Source organism: Petaurus breviceps, unplaced genomic scaffold, assembly GCF_028583685.1.
Source record: "Petaurus breviceps papuanus isolate PSGF00001 unplaced genomic scaffold, PetGlider_PUasm1.0 400, whole genome shotgun sequence".
Lineage (NCBI taxonomy): Eukaryota > Metazoa > Chordata > Mammalia > Diprotodontia > Petauridae > Petaurus > Petaurus breviceps.
Genome location: NW_027186316.1, coordinates 3,254,062 through 3,273,099, shown reverse-complemented (window position 1 = coordinate 3,273,099; position 19,038 = coordinate 3,254,062). Strand labels below are relative to the sequence as shown.

At 42.0% G+C, this 19,038-nt stretch overlaps 1 protein-coding gene across 2 annotated transcripts in view; it reads left to right on the top strand.

Annotated features, from left to right (window-relative positions):
- Positions 1 to 19,038, top strand: part of OPHN1 (oligophrenin 1) — a 278,254-nt gene that overhangs the window by 126,844 nt on the left and 132,372 nt on the right. For both annotated transcript variants that reach the window (XM_069100409.1, XM_069100408.1), the window contains exon 3: positions 3,046 to 3,107. In XM_069100409.1, coding sequence (XP_068956510.1) covers positions 3,046 to 3,107 — 62 coding nt within the window. The remainder of the gene's footprint in view (positions 1 to 3,045; positions 3,108 to 19,038) is intronic.

Below are 19,038 nucleotides of genomic sequence, written 5' to 3'. Positions count from 1 at the left end.
CTTGCCTCATCATGAGGACTTTGGGATACTGGTTGGTTATTGTATTATACAGTTCTTTAGTCTTTGAAAGTAGTTTGTCTTTACAATGGCTCACATCATTCTGTATCAGTTCATACAAATCTTTCCCAGATTCTCTGAATCCATCCCTTGAATCATGTCTTATAGCACGATAGTATTCCATTCCATTCATCTACTATGATTTCTTCAGCTATTCCTCAATTCATGGGCACCCCTTAGCTTTCAGATCTTTGTTACTGCAGACAGAGTTCCTAGAAATATCTTTGTACAAAACAGGTCCTTTCCCTCTATCTTTGCTCTTTTAGTCTGAGTAATGAGATTGCTCGCTGAAACTTTGATCACACTCTTGAAGACGGATCAGTAGCAGCACTAGGGATGTTGCAAGACTTTTTAAGAAAGAAATCTTCTGAACGGAGCTGGAAGGGGACTTTTGATTCTCTCATAAAAGCAGATTATTTTCACTTGGATTTGCTGTGCATTTTGATCTACATTTCAGGCTCGCTGCTAATCTTTATCATTGTTTAGTCCACAACAGGACTATCTGTTTTACCAACCTAGTGGCAAGGACAGGAATGGGGTGAGTTTGAGAACGAGGGCAGAGACAAGTAACTTATTGCCAGCTTTACATGGATTAGAGACCAGTTTCTAAGATGGAATCACTCATGTTAACGAGAAAGATGCAAGATATATGGTCTCTTTCTCTTTGCCTCTATGATGGCAAATAAACCACTTACACACTGGTGAAAAATCAACTGGTAAGTCTCCTTCTCTACCTCTACCCATTCCCCTAGTCTCCCAAGAAACTTGAGCTTGCTCTGTGACTCTGATGAGTCCTATTTCTCCCATAGACTCTTATACAGTCTCCCCAAGACTTTTGGTATAACCCTGGGGATTAGGCTCCCTTAGGAAGGTCAACATTTTGGAGCTCACAGAATAAGTATACCCTCTTTTTCATCAGACCTGCATTGTCTGTGTAACACACTGACTTTTCTCTTCAAGTAGTGCCCTAGGCAAGGAGCCACATGAACTGCCCTCTTGCCACACCAAAGAAAAAGCTGAATTAGGAAATATTTTTCCAGAAGGGCTGATGTTTGAACTCAGTAACTCTTGGAACTTGGGGTTTTATCTGTGAGCCAACTCCTAAAGCTGGTGCTGCCCAGGGCATCTCAATTCTGTGGGTAGAAGACTGGATTCAGGGATTAAGCTGCTAAGGAAATGAGCCCTCCACCATGAGAGATTGGGGTTTGGAAACAGTGCCCCTGAATTTTTAGGGCTGAGTGTGGTTGATGAGCCTTTCTAGCTCTGTACATTTACTCCTTCCTGATTCACTCTTCTCATCTTTCTCAACATTGAGATTTTCTTTAAGACAAATTTGCAACCTTGAGTGATCTCCCTTTAGTAGCTTGAACTCACTTGTTGAACAAAATAACTGTTCTTGTCTTGTGTTGATCCTATTCCTTGTTGCTTAGGGCAAAAGAAGCAATTTATAGTCGTTTCTCTGAGGTTTTATGGACATTTCCCTTGTCCTCAGGACTTCTGTAGTAGGGATGTCTCTTTCCTGCTCCTAGTGGGGAAGTTTGGAAGAAATTATTTCTTGAATTCAGAAAGTAGCAAAAACTCAGGGAAAACACAAAAGAGAAAAAGAAAAGAGGAATGTCCACCTATTGGGGAGTGACTGAACAGGTAATAGTATATGAATGTGAAGGGATACTATTTTGCTGTAAAAATGATGAAGGGCGATGGTTTCAGAAAACTGGGGAAGACTTGTATGAACTGATGCAAAAGTGAAATGAGCAGAACCAGGAGAACATTGTACGCAGTAACAGCAACATTGTACAATGATCAACTGTGAATGACTGAACTATTCTCAGCAATACAAGGATCCAAGACAATTCTGAAGGACTTATGATGAAAAATGCTATCCATATCCAGAGAGAGAAGTAATAGAGTCTGAATGTAGATCAAAGCATACTAATTTTTAAACTTTCTCTTTTCTCTTTTTTTTGGTGTGTGTTTTCTTTCACAACATGACTCATGTGGAAATATGTTTTGTATGACTGCACATGTCAAATTAGTTTCTCAGTGAGGGGGAGGGGAAGGAGGGAGGGAAAGAATTTGAAACTCAAAAGTTTTCAGAAACAAATGTTAAAAACTGGTTTTGCATGTAATTGGGGAAAATATTAAATAAACACAATAAAATATATTTTCATGACTATATTTCAGTATTAGAAAAAAAGATCTGAGTTCAAATCCTTCTGCAGACACATACTATCTGTGTAACTCCAGAAAGTCACTCAACCTCTTCCTTACCTGTAAAACTGGTGATAATAATAGCATTTCCTTCTTAGAGTGGTTATTTAACAAAAGTAACTTTCATATTATATATGTGTATATATTATATATATAATATATATGTGTATCTGTGTGTGTATATACATACATACATACATATATATATATATATATATGGAGAGAGAGAGCTTTCCTTTGCAAACCTTAAGATGCTATCTACATGCTAGCTATTATAATAATAATTATTGTTCTTATTGGCTAAGGAGCAAGCCCCAAAGCCACGAGGACCTGGGTTCAGGCTCAGCCTAGCTGTGTCATGTTGAATAAGTCACTTAGCCCTTCATTGCCATTCCCAGACTTCTCTGGAAGTTACAGATCAGACACTGGTCCGCCTTGGGAGAAGAGTTTCCAGGCCAGTGAAATCAATGGTCCAGTCACTACATACCATAATGAGTTTAACACTGCTGACAGTACATACTTCACAGGCTGGGCCTGAGGGTTGAGAGAATAGCTTTAAAAGGACTTCACAATGTAAGCTGGTCTTTGGCTCTGCTGTTTCCCTAGCATAGGGCTCAATAATCGTTTTTCCCTGATTTTGGAGATGGTCTGGCTGAACACAATACTTATGGGTGTCCTTGGCTGGCTTGGTCTGTGGTTGGTCTAAGCGAAGTTCATTCTGGGATCTTGTCAAGTATCAGCAACTAATTAGCCTCCTTTTCTGTTTTTTTCTTATAGCGGAATCTTTTAAGGAATTTGCTGAGCTCCTCAACGAAGTTGAAAATGAGAGGATGATGATGGTAGGTGTGCACCATTAAGCCTCTGAAGGGCTCATTGGCAGGCAAGCATGTGAGCTGCCTCCAAGAGGAAATTTGGGGGTGGGGTGAGTTACTTCCCAGGTGGTCCTTTTCTATGTGAGTTGCTGTTTCTTAGTATTTCTGCTGAGCCAGGGGAGGCCTGGAACTGTGGTTTCCTTTGTAACAATCAAGATACTTGAATAATGGACTTGTTTGCAGAATCTCAAGTGCCCATCATGGGAGTCTGCCATCAAAGCGGCTGTGAATTAGTATGGAAATCCTGTCTCTGTTTACTGCAGCTAGAAAGGACTTCAGAAGAGATGAAATTAGGCTAGAATAACAATGTTGAACACATTGATGGTTTAAAAAATATTAACTGATAAATTAAAAAAAATTATAAACCTGGTAACACCATCAACAAGTAATCGTAACACAAATTACGGTGACTTAGGCAAGGCTCTGACTTTAAAGTCCCAGGACTTCTGCTCATAGCCTGGTTTGACTGGTGTAGAATTTAGTCCTGGGAGGGGCCTTAGAAATGACCTAGTCCAGTGGTTCCCAAACTTCATGTAATGATGACTCTGTTTTATTACCCCCCCCAAAATCACTGCCTTTCCACACTCTTCATTAATCTATACAAATAATTTTCTTTGCTCATCTTTCATTTAAACAAAATTAAGAATTTATAATAATTTTGACTTTATCACACAAGCATGAAACACGAAAAATAATATCACACACATGTTAATTTATTGATAAAATCCCTTTCAAATGGTTATATTTGTAGCTTATAAAAGTATTAGCTAGGGACAGCTAAGTGGCGCTGCAGTGGATAGAGCACTGGTCCTGGAGTCAGGAGGACCTGAGTTCAAATCCAGCCTTAGACACTTAACACTTACTAGCTGTGTGACCTTGGGCAAGTTACTTAACCCCAATTGCCCTGCTTTCCCCCCTCCAAAAAGACCAAAAAATCCCCAATCAAAAACATAAAAGTTTTAGCCATAATATCATCAAAGGGATGATGAGTGAGCTTGTTTTTTTTTCAGCTCAGTCTCTCAAAACATCATGTATGGTTAACATTGATACTTGTAATTCCATTTCAGCAACTATTGAAATCTCTATTTCTATTTATAATAGAATATATATATATATATATATCTGAAAATCCATCTTATACTAAGAAGATGTTGTGAACAGTTGTAAAATTTGTCTTAAAATTTATATGGCTTTGTTTGTGTAATGTAATGCCAAGGAAAGGCAACTTCCCAGGTTCAAAATACCAGCATAGGTGCTCTCTATTTTATTCAGTGACAAACCAAGAACAGAGAAGATCAAAACATGACATCATTCAAAATACAGCATTTACTAAGTGTGATTAAATAATCTCCAAGTACTACCCCACCCCAGGACCTTCCAATCATTCAATCAATTACAAAGTCCCTGTTCTAAATACTTCTCCACCCCTAGGCTATACCTTAATTAAGTCCACCACAAAGCCCCTCTTCTCAAATGGAGATTAGTTTCCAAACATAAGGTCAAAAGTTCCCCACCCTTGGATCACCATTGAATCTACCCCAGAGTTACATCAAGTTTAAACACAGCACTTAATACCCAAATGGAGGTCTTTTCTTCATCTTGACACAAGGCAAGTTCTCAGCAATCTTAGTTCCTCGGGAGACAAGGCTTAGCAAGGCCACAAGATACATTGCCAGTCCCTTCATGAATTTATCCTCTGTCTGTAGAACAGTCCTAGAACCCCTGAACACATTAGCAAAGCCCTCTCCCAGGATTTCTGTAAACATACAACAAGAAAATCCTTCTTCAGGGCTTCTGAACCAACAGAAAGGCTCCCAGACCCCTGCAACAACAGCACTGTCCTTCACCAGTGGACAGTATTCACTCTGTCTGCAGGACAGTCTCCAGACCCCTGCAACAACAGCACTGTCCCTCACCAGTGGACAGTATTCACTCTCTGTCTGCAGGACAATCTCAGGGCTTCTTAACCAACAGCCAGGTTCCAGGACTTCTTCAACAAAAGGACTGTCTTTCACCAGTGGACAAATCTGGCAAAACAACATCAAAACAGACAAAGTACCAGCAAAACAGCCATGTCTCCTCAGTCCTTGGCAGCTCAGGGGGCAGGTCTCAAAAGTCCAGGGCAATTCAAAGCGGCCACCAGCAATTCTCTTAGTCTCTCTCTCTCCACGAGGTGCTGCTTCCAAAAAGATCTTCCGCCTCTCTCTAGTGTCTCTCCAAATCTACCTCACCAGCTCCTCCCAGTTCAGGACTTTCTTTCCACATCAACAAGCCCATCCCACAGGTGGGATTAACAAGCTCTGGGTTTTAACACAATCAGTTTGAAAACCAAGCCAATACAGGGGAATCTTTAATTGCCATTACTATCACAGTTTGATAAAAGAGAAAGCCATTTGTTCCCTTATAGCCAAAAGATGATACAATTTTCAGGTTCCAGTGCACATTTCTATGTGGTCTTCCCAGACAAGTCTATTTACTTCTTGTTAAGATGGAATAAATCAAGTAGACAAGAATTTATTAGGCACCTCTTCTGTGCCAGGCACTGTGCTTAGCACTGGGGATACAAAGAAAGACAAAGATAGTCCCTGCTTTCAAGGAGAATGCAGCGTGGTGGGCGTGATGACATGTAAACACCTATATATGAACAGGATGAGTTGTATTTGATCTACAGAAGGAAAAACATGACCTTGAGAAAAACTGGGAGAGACTCTTAGAGAAGGTGGACTTTTAGCTGGGAGTCAAAGGAAGTCAGGGGGCAGAGATGAGGAGGGAGAAAATTCCAGGCATGGGAGACAGCGAGGGAAAATGCCCAGGAGGAGGAGATGGAGTATTGTGTTTGAGGAATAGTGTCAAGGAGACTAGTGTCACTACATCAAGGAGTTCATGTAGGCGTGAGTAAGGTGTAGGAAATATGGAAAGGTAGGAGGGGAACAGGCTATGAGGGGCTTTGAACATCAAAGAGAGGTTTTTATATTTTATCTTGGAGGTAAGAAGGAGTTTATAAGTTTTAAAAGTTGTTATTTATAAGTTTATTGAATTAGGGGAAGGGGTAACCTGGTGAGACCTATACTTTAGGAAGATCAATCTGAATGGAAGATGGGTTGGAGTGGTAAGAGATCTGAGGCAGGTGGACCAACTAGTAAGCTATTGGACTAATTCCTGCATGCACTGATGAGGTGGTGATTGTTTCAGCGGAGAGGAGGTGTTGATGAGAGATATTATGAAGGTAGAAAGGAAAGGAGTTGTTAACTCATTGGATCTATGGGATGAGTAAAGAGTTGAAGATAGCACCTGGGTTGGGAGCCTGGGGGACTGGGAGGATGGTGGTGCCATCTATAGTAAGAAGAAGTTAGGAAGAGTGAGACCAATTCTATTATACTTGTCCACCGCAAATGAGTTCCCTAGCTATTTGTATTTAGAAATATCTAGATCTTTAAAATAAAATGAAACTATGTTTGTCCACATTGGTCAAGTGAATAAATTGGTCTTTATTTTGTTCTGTTATATGCAGGGCAAATATTTTTTTAAATTTGGAAAATATCAACAGTCATTTGGTCAGTACTTTACCCATAGCTATAACATGTTCATAAATGCCATCATTCCATCTTTCTGGATCAGAGTATAGATTTGAGGCCCTCAAAGGGATTTATCTGAGTACTCAGTCTTTCCAGAATAGCCATAAAATGTACAAGTTTTAGGAGGGACTTTTGATTATAAGATGCATTTGCTTCATCTTTATTACTACCACCAAGAAAGATGGTTATTTCTTCTTTCAGCCCCAACATTCTTCCAAGTGCTTTGGCCTGAGAAAATTAGCATATTAAACACCAGTGCCCTGTTGCTGTACCTCCGTGCAAGCTTTTCAAAGACCTTTACTTTTTAAAAATTTTTTTTTCAAATTGCTTATTAACTTCTGATTTACATCATTAAATTCCACCAGATTTTGATTTACAAATTTTCTCCCCATTTTTTCCCTATCCCATTACCGCAGAATAGCAGTCCCACTGGCTATCCCCTCCCCCATACCCCCGTACACTTTTCCAGTAGGGCGTGGTGGATCTCTGTGCCCCAGTGCCTGTATATCTTCTTTCCCAATTACGTGTAAGATAGTATTCATAATAATATATATGTGTATATATATACATATATATATACACATATATAATTTTAAACATTTGATTTTAAAATTTTGAATTCCAGATACATTTCCTGCCCTCCCTTCCATCATTCCCCCCCCTCATCCCCTTCCCCCCATACTCTCCTGGAGGGTGGGATACCCTATTTAGTGTGTATGTCATTCCCTCTTCAAGCCAAATACAATGGGAATAAGGTTGACCCATTCCCTTTTGCCTTCCTGTTCTTCCCCTCCATTGTAACCATTTTCCCTTGCCTCTTCTATATGAGATAGTTTACCCCATTCTGTCTCTCCCCATCCCCATTCATTATATTCCTCTCTCACCTTTTAATTTAACCTTTTAAGTATCATCTCTTCCTATTAAATTGGTCCTGTGCCCTCTATCTATGTATACCTGTAAACATATATACACACACATTCACATATGTGTTTATATGCCCATATACCCTCATATATAGACATATATATTTCTATTCCCTTCAACTATTTTCATACTGAGAAAAGTTTCATAAGTTACAATGATTGTTTTTCCATGTAGGAATATTAATAGTTCAACTTTGATAAGTTCCTTATGATTTATTTTCCCTAGCTACTTTCTCATGCTTCTCTTGCTTCTTGTATCCGAATGTCAAATTTTCTATTCAACTCTGGTTTTTTCATCAAGAATGCTTCAAAGTCCTCTATTCCACTCAATGACCATATTTTCCCCTGAAACATGATACTCAGTTTTGCTGGGTAGGTGACTCTTGATTTTAATCCCAGCTCCTTTGACCTCCGGAATATCATATTCCAAGCCCTTTGATCCCTCAGTGTAGAAGTTTCCAGATCCTGGGTTATTCTGATTGTGTTTCCACAATATTCAAATTGTTTCTTCCTGGCTGCTTGTAATATTCTCTCCTTAATCTTGGAATTCCAGAACCTGGCTATAATATTCCTAGGAGTTTTATTTTTGGGATTTTTTTCAGGAGGTGATCTGTGTATTCTTTCAACCTCTGTTTTGCCCTCTGGTTCTAAAACATCAGGGCAGTTTTCTTTGAGAACTTCCTGGAGGATGATTTCTAGGTTCTTACTTTGATCATGGCTTTCAAGTAGTCCAGTCATTTTTAAATGATCTCTCCTGGATCTATTTTCCAGCTCAGTGGTTTTTCCCATGAGATATTTCACATTGCATTCTATTCTTTCATTTGTTTGGATCTGTTTAACAGCATCTTGATTTCTCATAAAGTCATTAGCTTCCATATGCTCCAATCTAATTCTGAAGGAATGATTCTCCTCATTGAGCTTTTGAGATTCTTTTTCCATCTGGCAAATTCGGCTTTTTAAGGCATTCTTTTCCTCATTGCCTTTTTGAGCCTCTTTTGCCAATTGAGTTAGTCTGTTTTTTAAGGTGTAATTTTCCTCAGTCAGGCTGTTGACTCTCATTTCGTAATTTTCTTGCATCATTCTCATTTCTCTTCCCAATTTTTCTTCCACTTCTCTTATCTGCTTCTTAAGGTCCTCTATGGCCTGTAACCATCTCATATTTTCCTTGGAAGCTTTTGGTGCAGGAGTTCTGACTTCACTGTCTTCCTCCTGTTCCATTCTTTGCTCCTTTTTGTCCCCAAAATAGGAGTGTAATGTTGGAATCTTCTGTCTGCTTTGTTTCCTTTGCCTGGTCATGTCGCCGCTCAGTCACTTGACCCCTGGGCTTTTTGCCACAGTAGGACTCTGCCACCAGACAGGGGAGCTTTCGTCCCAAACGCTGGGGTTTTCTCAGCTGCTGGAGGTATTAGATGGGTGCCCTCTCTGAGGCTTCCACATGCTCTGGCAAGCTGGACACACACCCCAGGACCTCGACCCTAGACTGCAATCCAGATCCAAGCAGGTTAAAGCGAGAGCGATACCCATCAGACTGGTGCTTGGTCCCCCTACACTCTGCAGGCCAGGAGCTGAAGCTGCCACGTGGCACTGGCTGGCTGTGCCTGGCGTCTTAGCGACTTCTCGCCCCGGGGGCAAAAGCCACGCACTCCCACTTATTGGGTCCCAAAGTCCAGACTGCACTGACCTCTCACTTTGTCCTTCGCATCTATGTGTTGATAAATCTGGAAATGGCCACAGCTGCTGCTGATCTGGAGTCCCTCCATCTGGGGACTGGTCAGGTCCACCCTGGGGCTAAAACCTCTGGCTCATGCGGGCCTGGGCTCAGTTCCAAGAGTGCTAGGCTGGCTGATTCCTGCCGGCCTGCTGGGCTGTCCTCAGCAGGAGGTTAGCTTCTTTGTGTCATTTTGTGGGTTCTGCAGCTCCAAAGTTTGTTCAGAGTCCCCTTTTTACATGGATTGGGGAAGGTGGAAGCCAGAGCCACTCGGAGGTCCTGCTTCTACTCTGCCATCTTGACTCTGCCCCAGACCTTTCCTCTTAATGGACCCTTTTCTACAAAGTTGCTTAAAACTCTTGCAAAAACTTGGAAACCTGTGTGTGGCTCTTTAGTGCTACTTTTTGATGGAAGTTATTGGTTGCAAAGTGTGTAGTATGTTCAAATTGCTTGGGAAGATTGCGCGGAGGGGGGGCTCATTTTTAAGTTATGCTTTGGCCTGACCTCGATGCAGTTCCATCAGTGAAGAGTCTAACACAATTCTCTCACATTATATTATATTTTGATATTTATTTTATTTTATTATATTTATTATATATTATATTTATATAGAAAATTTCTCTCAATGTGGTGTCACCACTTTTGGGTTGGTACAATGACACATCTTTCCTAGTGTCAGTTTCGATACCATATTGCACATATAGAATCAAATCAGCATCTTTACATCATCCATTTGCAATGTAAGAGGAAGATTCTAGATCCTCAACTGATCATGAAGTTCTTTGGCCACATATGTGGACATCGCTCCTTTTGACTTTTAAGGAATTCGAACTTACTGTGTGCCAAGCGTTGTGCTAAATACTTTACAAATATGATCTCATTTGATCTTCACAGCACTCCTGGGAGGTAGGTGCTATTAGTATCCCCATTTTACAGAAGGGGCAACTGAGGCAGGCAGAGGTGAAGCACATCCAGGGTCATACAGCTAGTAAGTGTCTGAGGCTGCATTTGAACTCAGGTCTTCCTGACTCCAAGCTCAGTTTTCTGGCACCACAATCTGTGCCTCCTAGCTGCCTCTATTATTACCATTATTAATATACTAGCTGTATTATTATTGATATAATATAAAAATGTGATAGAGGAATCATGACAGTTTCTTAATTGCCACTCAGGGCTGCTCTGTGCATGATTTGCTAATTATCTTTGCTGCTGATCAATAGTTGTCAGTAGTGTCAGCTCCTATCCAGCGTGCAATTCTATAGACAGCAGGAACTTTTGTTGCAAACAAGGTGCCATTTCGTTGTATCAGGTTTCATCTTCAGTGGTCTTTGTTCCCCCTCAACAGCAAAACTTGCGAATCCCAATTCAAAATATCCTAGATTCTAATTTCCAGGTCAGAAGTCTTTCCTTTTATTTCTGTATTTTCATTCTTTAAGCTGCATCTGTGTTCTTTTGTTTGGATTAGTTTCAGCTGTTCCAACTGGATTAGCTTCAAATTAGTTATGTATTTATCCATTATGAAGGGATATTATTTTCCTCTAAAAATGAGAGATAATAAACATCTAATACAAATTTAACTGCTGAAATTTCAAATGAACAGCATTGGCAGGATTTGGGCGGAAACCAGCTAATTAAATCATACCTACTAAAATGAATGATGAAAAATATAACAGATATCATCCTATTTTTTTTTCCTATGCTAAGACTGTTTAGGTAAATAGCAACTGTTTCTTTTCTGGCCTGAAACCATGAGAGTCTTCCCCTCCCAGATTGATTCTTTCATGAAGTCAAACCAGGCCATTGTTTGCCTCAGTTCTTACCTAGTCTTTAATCACTGAATGGGTGTTGCCTCAGACAATCCGAGACCTCGGAAAGAACTTAGCTCAAAAAGGCCAAGGTCCTCCACTGTATCTGGGGCTATCTCCGGTCATCCTAACTGGTCCCTAATGACTCTGGAGGAGAGAGTGAGGCTGGTGACTTTGCACAGCCCTGCTTTACATCCAATTCACTTGCAATCAAGACATCCCCTTCCTGATGTCATTGGTCCTCTTTGACAATGAAAGATGAACAGCAAGATTACTTTTGAATTTTCACACTGTATATCTAACTATAGCTCATTTGTGTTGGGAGCCTATGCTGAATGACCCCCATCAAGATTTGACTCTTGTTGCCTCAAATTTGACCTTGGGCATTTCATTTTAAGTTGTCATTGCTATGTCTTCCTTGCACAGAAGGTTTTAATTAGCTTTGGTAAAGTGAGCTTGCTTACCTGGGAGTTCCCTTTATCAATGAAATCCCAGGCCTAGTCCCTATCTCTATTCACCGAGCTTGGAGAGACCTCAGAGTCAACCAGTACAATTCCCTCATTTTATAGAGGAGGCCCACAGAGGTTATATGATTTGCCTAGAGTCATATGGGTAGTGAGTGGTAGAGCCAAGATAGGAAGCAACGTTCTTTGTATAAAAATCTAACGTTCTCTACTGGGCTGTGCTCTATTCATTCTGTCCAACAGAATGTCACAGAATCTTGATATTGGAAGGGACCTCAGTGGCCATTTTGTCTGATCCATAGCTGCTGTTCTCCTCCCAAATCTCCTCTACAACTTAGCCAATGAATGACTATCTAGCCCTGGGGTGGGGAACCTGGGACCTTGAGGCCACACATGGCTCATGCCTGATGGTGTTTGCAGTATTCCCCACCCATAGACCTCCATCTCTCTAAAGAAGGAGAAGTTTCATTTTCTCCTCTGCTGTCCAGTGTCAAACTCCATAGTTGTTATAATTAATTTCTGAAGGTATACCATATGGAAGAAGGATCAGACATACTCTGTCTGACCTTAGAAGGTACACCTAGGAATAATGGGGAGGGATTGGAAATGGGCCATTTATCTCCATTTGAGGCTCATATTGAAGCCTAAGAATCAGTTGGCTTTGGGGGCTGCCATGTCATATTTACTTATTTTGAGGTTGCCGTCCACTAGCGTCCATAGATCTTCTTTTTTCAGGCAAACTTTTCCCTAGCCATATCTCATGTGTCTAGAACCTGTGCAGCTGAATTTTGAAACCCAAATGTAGACCTTGATATTTGTCCCTATTAAATGTTGTTGGGTCAGTTTACCCAATGGTCTAGTGTCTCTGGCAGAGAGCAGATCTCAGGGCATGGTCTAGATTGGCACCTCCTCTGGACATCACTGGGATTTCACCTCTACCCCAGGTAGAGTTGCAGAGGTGGCTGCCCAGCTCTCTTGCCTTTGGGAAATTCCCCGTGGGAAGAGAGCTTTCCTCCCAGAGATCACAAGGGGCAAGAGAGATGGAGCAAGAGCCTGGGAGACAGCCCACCAGCCAATCAGCAGCCCTGTGATGTTCTCTGCTTTCTGAAGAGTTTGTGGGATGATGCCAACATCATCCTCAGAGCTGTCCCCCCCCCCCAGTCCCCTCCAGTCCATTCAGACAGCACTCTAAAGTCCGGCTGTACTTGGCCACCCTGCTATTTCATTATCTCTTTTCTTTGCCTAAGAAAAAGATCTACAATATTGAAAGAGTATCCGTCTTTTGAGAAGCTGCTTTTCCCACCCCTCTCCCTGGCCGCTGGCCACCCGCGTGAGTCACTTTCTTCTGTCTTTAATTATGCTATCCCCTTTTGTCTCCAGGACGCTTCACTCACATGTTGGCTCCCCACTTCCCACTTGCATCCAGGAATGATGTGAGTGGAGGGGAGTCTCAGCAGAGGTCTTTCACGACCTGCCAGGAACTCCCTGCCTGATTACACTTTACCCATTTCCTGGCCTTCTGGGCCCCATCCCGGATGAACTAGAGGTATCAAACAGTCTTTGTCTTTTCTAGCAGAGGCCTTGGTGGAGCAGAAAAAGGCAGGGCATAGGGATGAGGTGCAAATTTTCAGAAAAGGTCCAGCCAGTGCCAGGAGGGACCAGAAATTACAGTAGGAGAAACTTTGGGAGAACCTCCCAATGGTGAGGTTTAGTCCCATTCAGCTGATCATTATCATGTTCCTCCTGTGTACAAACCTTGGTACAATGCCTGGCACATAATAAATGCTTAAAAATGCCCCACCTATATCCTTATCAACACAACTTTGTGTCATGTACTGGAATTGAGGTTGGAGGAAATATGTAGTTTAGGGCAAGGGTTATTAACTTGGGATCCATGAACTTTAGGACAACTGGGAGGCATGGAAGGTTTTTGACTAGAGAGTTGATGTATCTGTGCATAAATTAATGTGGTAGTGGTGTGACTGATGGATTGGAGGGGAAAGAGAATAGAGGCAGGAGGACTTTTTCGTCAATTGTAGTAATTCAGAGAGTTGGCATCGAGGCCCATATGAGGGTGGTGGCATTGGACAGAGAGAGGAAGAGATAGATGCTCAGGATATTGCAGAAGAAGAATCAACTTGAATAGGCAGTAGGACAGGTAAGGAAGAAGGCTGCTCCAGTGACGACCCTGAGGCTGTGGGAGCCTGGACTGGGTGGCAGCCCCATCTTGGATGTTTTCATTAATAACAACAGCAACAGTACTTTGAATACTCTTCAAAGGTTTGAGATTTCATCAGTACCTCCATTGATACAGCTTTCACCTCCATTGCACCTTAGCAGACAGTCTTCATAGCTTCCTCTGACTGAGAACCTTTATCCCAGGGTGATGGCAGCTATCACTCATGTTTCTCTGACCCCTTAAGTCTTACAGAACAATTCCTTCACAAGCCCTCTCTTCTGGGCGGCTTTCTTTGGTGTTTTCTGGATGGGTACAAGCACCCAGGCTGACCTCATAGGATGCATTCTAACTTCATGCTGCCATTAGCTAGCACTTACACAGTGGATCTGGCGCTTATCTTGGTGTCAGGACGCTTCCCTAATTCAAATCTGGTCCCAAACACTTGCTAGCTGTGTGACCCTGGGCAAGTTACTTCATTCTGCCTCAGTTTCCTCATCTGTCAGATGACCTGGAGAAGGAAGTGGCAAACTACTCTAGTATCTTCGTTGAGAAAACCCCAAATGGGATCACAAGGAGTTGGGCATGACTGGAAAACCACTGAACACACTTAAAACTGATGTCTCCCTTGTCAAATTGCAAGTGCTTCTCAGGTCTTTCTTTTAGGATTGGTTGTGAAGTGCTGGCCCTTTGGAATAGGGCCCATGTTCCTCCACGGTGGCTCTACCACTCACCCCAACTCCTTGCTCAGGAGCCCTTACCTTGTCTCCATGCTCCAAAGAAAGAAGCCATCTTGTTGACTTGAGTGGCTTTCTCTGTCCCTAGCAATGCATTTTTCTGAGTTTCTTCTTTAATTGAATTGCATTTGGTGAGAAACCTGGTCTATTAGATAGATGGAAATGTTAAGGAATAGAATTCCCCAGGCTCCTATGGGAGGGATTATGGAGACCATGATCAGGGAGAAGTGATTAGACATTTAAGTGGCAAGTATTTATTCAGTCCATCCATAGCGCCAGACACTCTGCTAGGCGCTCTGTTTGTTTCTTGATTGTGGCATAGGATTTCATTGGTGCAGAGAAATCCCAGTGTGAAAACTCCCTTCAACAATTTAGATTGGCACCCACTCAACCATTTACAGTCGTAGACTGTTGTCTGGGGGCACTGAGACACATCCGGGAGAGAAATGGGATTTCTAGGTCGGCTGTATGCTGTTGTGTTATTTCAGCTGCCTTTTGCTAGGGATGCAGGAGAGAAATGAAAACAGTCCATGCCTTTAAGGAGCTGGCAGTCTAGATGAAAGAATGAGGAGGTGATAAATTGGCTGGAGTAGTGGGATTGTTAGATGTAGAGGTGGAAGGAACCATGAAGGATCATCAAGGTCAGTGATGGCAAACTCATATAACAAGGGATCCCTGCCAGTGGCATTCTGACTTAGAAAACCCCACATTGACATTGTCCATGTTGTGGGGCAGGCAGATGACTCAGTGGATAGAGCTCTGGGCCCAGAATTGGGAAGATCTGAGTTCAAATATGGCCTTAGACACTTACTAGCTGCATGACCCTGGGCAGGTCATATAATCTCTGTTTGCCTTAGTTCCTCATCTGTAAAATGGAGACACAACTCAAAAAAGAAATGACAAACCACTCCAGTATATCTTTGCCAAGAAATTGTCCACAAGGTCACCAAGAGTTGGACAAGACTGAATAAAAACAAACAAACCCCAACATTTTAAATTAATTAATTTTGTTAAACACTCCCCAGTGACATTTGATTCTGGTTTAGGCAGGGCTGGGCTGAAAGTTTGCCACCTCTGATGTAGTCCAGCCCTCTCACCTGACAGCTGGGGTCACAGGGGGAGTAGACAACCAAGGCAGGACTCAAACCCAGAACCTCAGGCTTCAAGACAAGTGCTCCTTAGAGGCCATGGTTCTACATTTCAGGGCTTGAAGGGTAATGTTGAAGGAGAGGAACATGGCCCTCCAAAAGAGTTCTTTTTCTCTTTTCTCTCGTTTCTGAGTTCCAGAGGGACAGATATAGTGGAGCGTCAGAATGTCCTTTGGTGCATGTCTAGACGGGGAGCAGTGAAAGAATCCAGATTCAGAGGATTATCCTGAAGGACCCAACTCTTCCAGGAAGGCTTCCCTCATCTCCCTGCCCCAGCAATGATTGCTCCTCCTCTGAACCCTGTTTCTTCTATACACTATACACTTCTCACATTCCGTGTGCTTCCTACTTATTTGACTATCTCTGGCCTTCCATAGTCTACCGTAAACTACACTAGGGTAGAGACTGTGTCTTGTTCATCTGGAGCCAGTTGTCGTGCCTGGAAATGCTGCCATACCTCAAGGACACTTTCTGAGTCTGGAGATGAGTACAGTGGGTAACACAAGGCCCCCGTTGGCCTTCACTTTCTCCTGAATTTCCTCTGGTTCCATAACTTATCCAGCCTTTGTTTCAAGACCTCTGATGAGGCAGCTAGAAGTACAGAAAAGGGCCCCAAGTCAGGTAGACCTGAGTTTAAATCCTGCCTCAGACACTTACTAGCTGTGTGACCTTGGGCAAGTCACTTAATCTCTTATTGCCTCAGTTTCCTCAACTGTAAAATGGGGATAACAATAGCACCTACTTCTCCAGGGCATTGTGAGGATACGAGATGATATTTGTAGGTGCTTAGTGTAGTGCTTGATACATGGTAGGTATTTAATAAATGCTTGTTCCCTCCTCCATCTCGAGAACATGGAGCCCAATACCTCTTTTTTTTTTTTTTTGCTTTTTGGAGGGCAGTTAGGGTTAAGTGACTTGTCCAAGGTCACATGGCTAGTTTTGTGTTAAGTGTCTGAGGCCAGATTTGAACTCAGGTCCTCCTGATTCCAGGGCCAGTGCTTTATTCACTGTGCCACCTAGCCGCCCCCAATACCTCTTAAGAAATTACTTAGAGATTACCTCAGAAACTCTACTAGACAGATAATTGCTTTACCTACTGGTCATCTCCCCTTACAAAATATAGCTCCTTGAAGGCAGAAAGTTTTTCATTTTGTTTTTTTGTATTCTCATGGCCCAACAAAATGTCTGGCATGTAGTAGGTACTTAATAAATGCTTCTTGACTGATTGATTCATATTATTTCCACTCTGGTTCTTAACCTGGTGTTTTACAAATATTTTCATAACTGTATTTCAATAGAATTGGCTTTCTTTGGACACCTTTGAAATATATTTTATTTTATGCATTTAAAAAACTTGATTCTGAGAAGGACTCCATGGGCTTCACTAGACTGTGGCCAGAAGGATCCAGGACACAAGAAAAAATTAAGAACTTCTGCAGTAAGCTGTTTGAGGGCAGGGTGCTATTTCCTTTCATTTTTGTATTCCCTTTTGCTTTGTATACTGTTGATGTTTATTAAATGCTTATTGATTGATTAATGGTGTTTCCCTTTGGTAGAGTATAAGCTCCCTGAGGACAGGGACTCTTTCTTTATAACTCATGTGAGAAAAGGGTTCTTTACAAGAGAAATCTTTTAAAAATGGGCTTCTGGCGCTCTTAGCTCCCACCCCCAATTCTTTCCCTTCCACGTCTTCCAGGTCTGTGATGGTAGCCCACTGCTGAGGAAGCTGGGCATAGTGGGACGGAGAAGGGACTAGTCAAGTATTTCCCTTGTTCCTTCTGTGCCGTGAGGATGGAGGGTGATAGTTTTAGTTAGTCTTGGTTGTTATAAAGTTACCCCTTCCATATCATGAGGGTTAGAGGCATAACCCCCTTATCTGGAGAATATGCATCAAATTTTTTAAAAATAAATTTTTTGTTTATTTTTAGTTTACATCATTCATTTCCGCCAGATTTTGAACTACAAATTTTCTCCCCATCTTTCCCCTACCCACCACCCCAAAATAGTGATCCCACTGTATATCCCCTCCCCCAATCTGCTCTCTCCTATATCTTCCCCCATCCCCCCTCTGACTCTCCACTAGGGCAAGATGGATCTCCATACCCCAGTGCCTATATATCTTATTTCCCAGTTGGATGTAAAATAATAATAATAATATATGTATTTAAACATTTGATTTTGAAACTTTGAATTCCAGATTCTTTCCCTTCCTCCCTTGTCATCCACCTTTACTGGGAAGATAAGCAATTCAATATAGGTTGTTATATGTAGCTATGCAAAACATGTCCATAGTGGATATATTGTGAAAGACTGACTGTATTTCCCCCCATCCTATCCCGCCCCCCCACTTTTTCTATTCTCTACTTTGACCCTGTCCCTTTTCAGAAGTGTGTACTTCTAACTACCCTCCCCCCTCAACCTACCCTCCCATCATCCCCTCTCTCATCCCCTTCCCCCTTACTCTCTGTAGGGTGAGATACCCTATTTAGTGTGTACTGCATCAATTTTTTTGACCCTCCCTTTGTACCAGAGAAGAAATCTGAATTATCATGGTATTAAAAGACAAAATATGTTGATATAATACAACACTAGGCCTATGTTTTTTTTGCATTTCAAAGTTTCTAAACTTTTTCTGTGATTTCTGTTGGTCTTCTCGGTGTTGTCTCTGGCTTCTAAAAACTCCCATTTTAATTTCTTAAAAACTCATGATATGTCAAAACTGCTGTGGGGAAAGTCTCGATGTGGAAGGGAGAACTGTAATATTCATACTGTGGCTCTACAGAGCTCAATCATTTCTTTTTTTTTTTTGCCTTTTGGAGGGCAATCGGGGTTAAGTAACTTGCCCAAGGTCACATGACTAGTTTTTGTGTGTGGGTGTTAAGTGTCTGAGGCCGGAACCGAACTTGGGTCCTCCTGACTCCGGGGCCAGAGCTTTACTCATTGTCCCACCTAGCCGTCCCCAAGCTCAGTCATTTCAATGCCCAGAGCTCTTGCTTCCTAGAAGGACAGAATATGTTCTAAGCTAAGGAGAAGGCCTGGGAGATGCTGTAATGGCAGAATCCAATCTCAGGGGAAATGTTGAAACAAATGTGGTTCTGTTTTTGTGGTGCATCACCCAGGGTGGAAATGATTTACACTGGGAGCCCAGACCATGGGCCTGTTCAATCCCATATAGCCTGGAAAATGATTTGCTTAATTATGGGGTCAGCAAGCCCCAAGCTGCATTCCCATGTGTTCCTCAGACCCCATCTCCCCGCTTGCCCTGTGCCTCATCTCTCCCCCTTTTGGGCCTCTCCATTTCTGCTGCTGGATATGACCCAGTATATTTATGGTTTTGAAGCCTCAGAGCAGAGTACTAATAA